The sequence below is a fragment of the Solanum dulcamara genome, chromosome 11 (genome assembly GCF_947179165.1).
Source record: "Solanum dulcamara chromosome 11, daSolDulc1.2, whole genome shotgun sequence".
NCBI classification, from domain to species: Eukaryota; Viridiplantae; Streptophyta; class Magnoliopsida; order Solanales; family Solanaceae; genus Solanum; species Solanum dulcamara.
Window position 1 is genome coordinate 5,936,694 of NC_077247.1, and position 7,887 is coordinate 5,944,580.

Below are 7,887 nucleotides of genomic sequence, written 5' to 3' on the forward strand. Positions count from 1 at the left end.
ATGGGGTGTCACATTCTCCCTTCTTAGAATTATTTAATAGTGTCATAACTTAGGCGGATCACATGATAGCTTCTAAGTAGCTTTAGGAACCTTTCGAGTTCAAGAATGTGGGGTGTAACATCCTTCCCCCCTTTAGAACATTCGTCCCCGAATGTTGAATAAAACTTCTCTTAAAACTTTATGCCGATTATAGGGAGGTTTTCTTCTACTATGATAACATACATTTTTATCTAAATAATTAATATACCAGTTCTAAGAGTTGGGGTTACCTGTAGATGTCGAAAATAGGTACGGATATTTGTTTTTCATGTCCTCCTCAGCTTCCCAGGTCATTTCTTCCCGATTCCTATTTCGCCACAACACCTTGACAGAAGCTACGTCCTTAGTCCGCAGTCTTCTGATTTGCCGATCCAGGATGGCGATAGGTTGCTCTTCATAGGCTAACTCCTCTGTGACCTGGATATCGTCTACGGGATGTACCCGGGATGGATCACCTACACATTTACGAAGCATTGACACGTGAAAGACTGGATGTACAGCTTCTAGATCCGCTGGTAAGTTTAGTTCGTATGCCACTTTGCCTATTCGGCGAAGAATTAGGTAAGGGCCAATATATCTCGGACTCAGCTTCCCTTTCTTTCCGAACCTCATTACCCCTTTCATGGGCGATACTTTTAAGAACACCCAATCACCTACTTGAAATTCCAAGGGTCGACGTCGATTATCTGCATATGATTTTTGTCGACTCTGGGCTGCTAATAATCTTTCCCGAATAAGCCTTACTTTATCTACCGCCTGCTGGACCATGTCTGGGCCTATTAGTTGTGTTTCACCAACCTCAAACCACCCGATAGGCGACCTGCACTTCCTGCCGTATAAAGCCTCATACGGCGCCATCTGGATGCTATAACTGTTATTGTAGGCAAACTCAATAAGGGGTACATGATCATCCCAGCTACCTTTGAAGTCAATTATGCAGGCCCGCAACATGTCCTCTAACGTTTGAATCGTACGCTCCGCTTGCCCATCAGTTTGAGGATGAAATGCTGTACTAAGGCTTACCTGTGTCCCCAAGCCTTCCTGGAATGACTTCCAAAAGTGGGCTGTGAACTGAGCTCCTCTGTCTGAAATAAAGGATGTGGGAACTCCATGAAGTCGTACTATTTCCTTAATGTACAACTTTGCATAGTCCTCGGCTGAGTAAGTGGTCCGGACTGGAAGGAAGTGGGCTGATTTTGTCAGCCTGTCCACGATAACCCATATGGAATCCTGCTTTTGAAGAGTCCGAGGCAAACCTGTAATGAAGTCCATATTAATCGCTTCCCATTTCCAAGTTGGAATCTCCATCTCTTGTAGTAGCCCACCCGGTTTCTGATGTTCAACTTTAACTTGTTGGCAGTTTGGGCATTGGGCTACGAACTCTGCTATATCTCTTTTCATACCATCCCACCAATACAGACATTTGAGGTCGTGATACATCTTGGTTGACCCTGGATGAATAGAATAGCGAGCGTAATGTGCCTCTCCCAGTACTTGCTGTCGTAGTCCTGCAACCTCCGGTACACAGACTCTGCCTTGGTATCGTAATATCCCACCGGCCGTAAGGTCAAATGGAGTCTTTTTCTATCGGAGAATTTCATCTCTATACTTCGTTATAACAGGGTCCTGGTATTGACATCGCTTTACTTTCTCCATGACAGAGGATTCAGCAATTCCTTGAACAGAAACCCCGTCATCACCCGAATCAACTAAGCGGACTCCAAGACTAGCAAGCTGGCAGATCTCACGGATCATTTCCTTCTGTCCTAGTCGTACCTCTGCTAAGCTACCCATTGATTTACGGCTGAGCGCATCCGCCACCACATTCGCTTTCCCAGGGTGGTATAAGATGTCGACATCATAATCTTTCAGCAATTCCAACCACCTTCTCTGTCGTAAGTTCAATTCCTTTTGTTTAAAAATATACTGGAGGCTTTTGTGATCTGTATAAATATCCACATGCACACCATATAAATAGTGTCTCCATATTTTCAAGGCATGAATCACCGCTGCTAATTCTAAGTCATGAGTTGGATAATTCTTTTCATGTTTTCTGAGCTGTCGGGAGGCATAAGCTATAACTTTACCATGTTGCATCAATACACATCCAAGTCCAATACCGGAAGCATCACAATAAATAACAAGGCCATTGGGTCCTTCTGGAAGGGTTAGAACAGGAGCCGTAGTCAAATTTTCTTTTAACAACTGAAAGCTCCGTTCACAAGCATCAGTCCACTGGAACTTAGCCGCCTTTTGAGTCAGTCTTGTTAAAGGCGCCAAAATGGAAGCAAACCATTCTACGAACCTTCTGTAATATCCTGCTAATCCCAAAAAGCTACGTACCTCCGTAGGAGTTGTAGGTCTTGGCCATGCCTTCACGGCCTCAATCTTCTGCGTATCTACGCGAATACCATCGATCCCAATAATATGCCCCAGAAAAGCCACTGAAGTTAACCAAAATTCACATTTAGAAAATTTAGCGTATAATTTCTGGTGTTGGAGTATTTCCAGCACTGCCCGCAAATGATCTGTATGTTCCTTTTCTGATCGTGAATAGATCAAAATATCATCAATAAATACAATCACGAACAAATCTAGAAATGGTTTGAACACTCGGTTCATCAAGTCCATAAACACCGCTGAGCATTTGTCAACCCAAAAGACATCACTCTGAATTCATAATGTCCGTATCGGGTTCTGAATGCGGTCTTTGGGATATCTGCTTCTCTTACCCGTACCTGATGGTAGCCTGACCGCAGGTCTATCTTCGAAAAGCATTTAGCACCCTGCAACTGGTCAAACAAATCATCAATCCTGGGGAGGGGATATCTATTCTTAATTGTTACCTTGTTCAGCTGCCTATAGTCAATGCACATTCGCAGCGATCCATCTTTCTTTTTAACAAATAATACCGGCGCTCCCCATGGGGATGTACTGGGCCTAATGAAGCCTTTTTCCAGCAAGTCCTTCAGTTGCTCCTTTAGCTCCTTTAATTCCGCGGGTGCCATTCTATATGGGGGAATAGAAATAGGCTGAGTATCTGGTGGCATGTCTATCGTGAACTCTATCTCCCATTCGGGAGGAAGACCTGGAAGTTCATCTGGAAACACATCCGGATATTCATTAACCACGGGTACCGATTGAAGAGTTGGCACCTCTGCTTCCAGATCATGCATGCGGACTAAATGATAAATACACCCCTTCCTGATCATTTTCCTTGCCTTAAGGTGTGAAATAAACTTACCCTTCGGCGATGCCGTATTTCCTGTCCACTCAACAATTGATTCACCTGGAAACTGGAACCGAACTACTTTATTTCTACAGTCTACATTGGCACGACATGAAGCTAACCAATCCATACCCATAATAACATCAAATTCCACCATATCCAATTCTATCAAATCAGCCAAAGTACGATGACTATATACATTAACCGGGCAATTTCTATATACTTGTTTCACCACAAGAGAATCTCCTACTGGTGTAGCCACCTCAAATGCTTCTATTAATTCAGGCTTAATCCCAATTTTATTAGCAACAAAAGGAGATATATATGATAAAGTAGAGCCGGGATCCATCAACGCATATACGTCCCGAGCAAAGATTGATAATATACCTGTGACTACTTTTGGCGACGCTTCCTGATCTTGTCTACTAGCCAAAGCATATATATGATTAGAAGGGCCGCCAGAACTAGAAATTCCACCATGACCTCTACCACGGCCTGCCGGTATCTGCATACCCCGCCCTATCGGGCGCATAGACACAGAAGAAGAAGAACCCGCAACCGACCCAGTTGGCTGAGCTATACCACCTGGAGTATTTTTAAACGGACATTCCCTCGCAATATGGCCTTGGCGGCCACAAGAAAAACAGGCACCTATACTTCGGCGACATTCTCCAAAATGAAGTCTATTACAACGGGGACACTATGGTACTAGTGGTCTTGACTGTCGAGAACTCTGGTCCATCTATATACCTGATGCTCTGGAGCTTTGACTAGGCCCCAAATATCTGGTGCTCTCAACTCTTCCACCTGGAAACTGTGGAGGTACACTCCGAGCTGGCTGGGAGGGATACCTACTAGATTGCTGGAATCGCTCGCTGCGAAATTCTCCTGGATAACCAGCTGACCTAGCCCTTTTAGCCTGAATTCTATCAAACCATCTGTCAGGCTGACGCCTCTTATGTCGCTCTTCTACCCCTTGGGCATATGCTTGTACCTGGGCAATGTCCACGCCTGGCTGAGAAGCCATGGCCATACAGCTATCAACCAAATAAAGGTCTAAGCCCATTATATACCGATGCACCCTGTCTGCCATATCTGCTACAACTGTGGGGGCATACCTCGCCAATGAGTCAAACTCGAGGCTATAGTCGCGAATACTCCTACCGTTCTGCTTTAACTGCAAAAATTTATCAACCCTAGCTCGTTTCATTTCTGGAGGCAGGAAGTGGCTAAGAAGGGCTTCTGCAAATTCATCCCATTCAGCTGGAGGAGCACCCTCTCCCCTCGATAACTCCCAAGACTCGTGCCAGTTAGCAGCCACATCACGCAGCCGATAGGAGGCTAATTCCACCGACTCAGTCTCCGAGGCCCTAATGATTCGCAGTGTACGCTGCATCTGTCTAATGAACTCCTGTGGGTCCTCTGCAAGTCTCGATCCATGAAATTCTGAGGGATTGCAGGCTAGGAAGTCACGAACCCTCAAGCTATCTTGTCTATTTACATCATCTGGGCCATGCCTCCGAGCCTGTCCTGCCATCAGTCCAGTCAGCAACTGTACTGCATCTCTCATAGCTCTGTCTTCCGCCCCATGTTGTGGGACTGGAGGCTCCTGTACTGGAGGTTCGTGATCTGCAGCTGCTGCTGCCCTAAACTCCTTTGGGGTTGGCGGCGTAGTAGAACTTGCCGACTGAAGTACAATCCTCGGCATAGACTAGGCACGGGCCCTGGTAATTCTTGGGGTCTGACTAGTTTCCCCAGCTGCCGACTTGCCCTTCTGGGCAGTGGTTGCTTTCCGTGGAGGCATCACTACAAACATAAAGGTAGATTAGTGAAGGATCATCCTAAAATATAACTCTATTGCACGATCTATGATAAGAAAGAAAGTAACATCCTAAATGTCCTGTAGCTTCCTGTTTATAGATGTGGTGCACAACACACCGATAAACAAGCCTCTACTAGACACGGTCTGTGGACACTCCAAGGAAGAACTGCTCTGATACCACTTCTGTCACGACCCAACCCCGTAGGCCGTGACGAGTGCCCGAACCGGACACACACGCGTACCCCTGCTACCTATACATAACCTGTCTCCTATTTATACCCAAAATGCATTAATATATATGAAAACATACAAGCCGACAAGGCTGTAGTACTATATATAGGGTCGTTCCATAACACACATATCCGCAAGCCGACAAGGCTGCCACAATATAGGGAACGCCCAAAATCACAAGTCATATCAGTACAGCTGTACATACATATATATATAACTCAGATCCCACTCATATACAGGCACAACCCACATACGTATCCACAGACCTCTAAGAGTAAGAAAACAGTAACATAAGGCGGGACAGGGCCCCCACCATACCCGTAACCAAACGAATATATACACCACGTTTAGTACCAAAATCAGGCTCCAGCACAATGGAGCACTTCTGGACTGCTGAGTGGGACTCCTACGCTGACGGATCCCCAAACTGTGTACCTGTACCTGCGGGCATGAACACAGCCCCCCAGAGAAGGGGGTCAGTACGACATATGTACTGAGTATGTAAAACATAATATGGCACAACTGAACACATATCTGAAACAGCGAAGCAGGGGATAACATATCATATGAAAACTTATACCTGTACCCTGTGAAGTGTCAAAACATGCATGTTCAAATTATATCGTATAGCCGGCCCTATCAGGGGTCCGGTGGATACCTCTGTAATATCATCACAGCCCAATGCCATCACCACCTTATTACCACATATCATCATATATATATATATATACACGTATCCCAGCCCTCTAGTGAGGGACTCGAGGAATAATGCAGTGAGTTGCGCACGAGAACATATCCTGGCCCGGGACTCAGGGAAAGATGGGTCACAGTATACACGAGTAGATTAATGAGCAACTATATGCAATTTAAATCATTATCGAAGACTCAATCGTAGAAGAAAATTAAGCTATTGTCTGAGAATCAGGATTGTAATGTAATCACCTTAAATGCCCTTTAAATGCCATTAGGGGCTATACTAGTTAGTGTTTTAGGGTCCTTAGACACGTACTAAGATAATGCTAACTGCTTAAGGACTCCAGAATACATGTTTTTATATAGTCCTTACAACTAGGAGCCCGTATATTCATTAAATCCTTAGTATAGGTAAGGCTCAAGGAAAGTAGCTTAACTGTTATAAAAGTTCATTACCCAGAAGTGAATAAAAGACACTTAGGAATGGAATTACTTCAGAGATCACATCATTGTTTACTTACCTCTACGACATGCCAAAAGAAGAGAAAGAATAGGCTTTACCTACCTCTTATGGATTTCCCGTAATCGTGTCCACGTCGTTGTCCTCGAAACCTATTTAACATGGAAGTAAGTAAAGTATTAACAATCTTAGACTTTTCAGCAACTTAGACTACCTACGAGTATTCATCGAGCTCGTCCCCTCGCTCGCACCCTCGACTAGTTCCTTAACCAGTTTAAGAAGTTAACAAAAATCGGACAGCACCTCCCCTATAATGTGCCCTATCCGAATACACAACCATGTCCTTAGAACCTGCAGCTAACCAACAATACAACCAGCAGCCCAAAAATATACATATTACGACAATATTACACAATATAAACCCTCAACAATTTACTCAAAACTAAGATACCAAAACTAGAGTTTTTAATCTTTCTTTCGCGAATTCTTTAATTGCAAAGTGGAGGGTCGTGTGGATGAAACCAGAAGCCACCCATGCCCTTAGAAACACACATTCCATCACCCTAACAACTCATCACATGACCAGCAGTCACATACCACAAGTACGAGGCATTATTCGATTACAATTAACTATAGCGATTCCAATTTCGCTTATTTCGAACGTCGAACTTTTGAAGCCTTTTCCCCAACTTCCAGCAGATAATAAGGTGTATAATACACTCCAATTTAACATCATAAACTTCAAATTAAAGGGGAAGAACTTACCTTTCCCGAAATTGGTTAAAACTAGCCGAAATTGTGCCTCGGAACTTCTTCAATGTGCTGAAATTGAGCGGGCTGCTTGTGGTACTTCCTTGCTGCCCCAAATTGAGTTTTTAGGTTATAAAACACTAATATAAAACTTAGGGACACGTCAAATAATTAATTCACGGAACGAAACCCGGAAGCTTACCCAACAAGGGTCAAATCCGTAACCCTCTCCCTTGCCCCTTTTCACATTTTCTCCTTTTTTTTCCTTCCAAATTTCAGTTGCAACGCTGGAGTTTCAGTTCCATAAACGTCTTAAAACACATATATACGTATCCACGTACTTAATATACACCGTATATAATTAATTCACGGAAGAAAGTTGAGAAACATACCTTTAATTTTCAAGAACCAAAGTTGCCTCTCTTTTCTCTCTTCACGTATTTTTTTCTAAGTATAGCAGCTGTTTTTGGGATAAGTTAACAGCTGAAACATTACATATTAATATATATATATATAATGTGACACGTGTCAGCCCCTAAGGGTGACATGTGTCGGGCCATCATTGGGCCACTTCAACCATGCGACCAATGGGGTGCTGCCATGTGGCAGCGGGGTCCACCTCCCCCAAGCAGGTGGGTCACCTACTTGACCCCAAGTAGGTGG

The 7,887-nt window shown here is 44.1% G+C and overlaps 1 protein-coding gene across 1 annotated transcript; it reads right to left on the reverse strand.

The window, feature by feature from the left end:
* Nucleotides 1-1,623: 1,623 nt before the first annotated feature.
* LOC129872406 (uncharacterized) lies at nucleotides 1,624-4,295 on the reverse strand. The gene is made up of 4 exons (XM_055947400.1): nucleotides 4,019-4,295; nucleotides 3,656-3,919; nucleotides 3,284-3,385; nucleotides 1,624-1,715 (listed from the first exon to the last, which is right to left on the reverse strand). Exons 1-4 carry the CDS (start codon nucleotides 4,293-4,295, stop codon nucleotides 1,624-1,626), a joined length of 735 nt encoding a protein of 244 aa, XP_055803375.1.
* Between the last annotated feature and the right edge of the window lie 3,592 nt (nucleotides 4,296-7,887).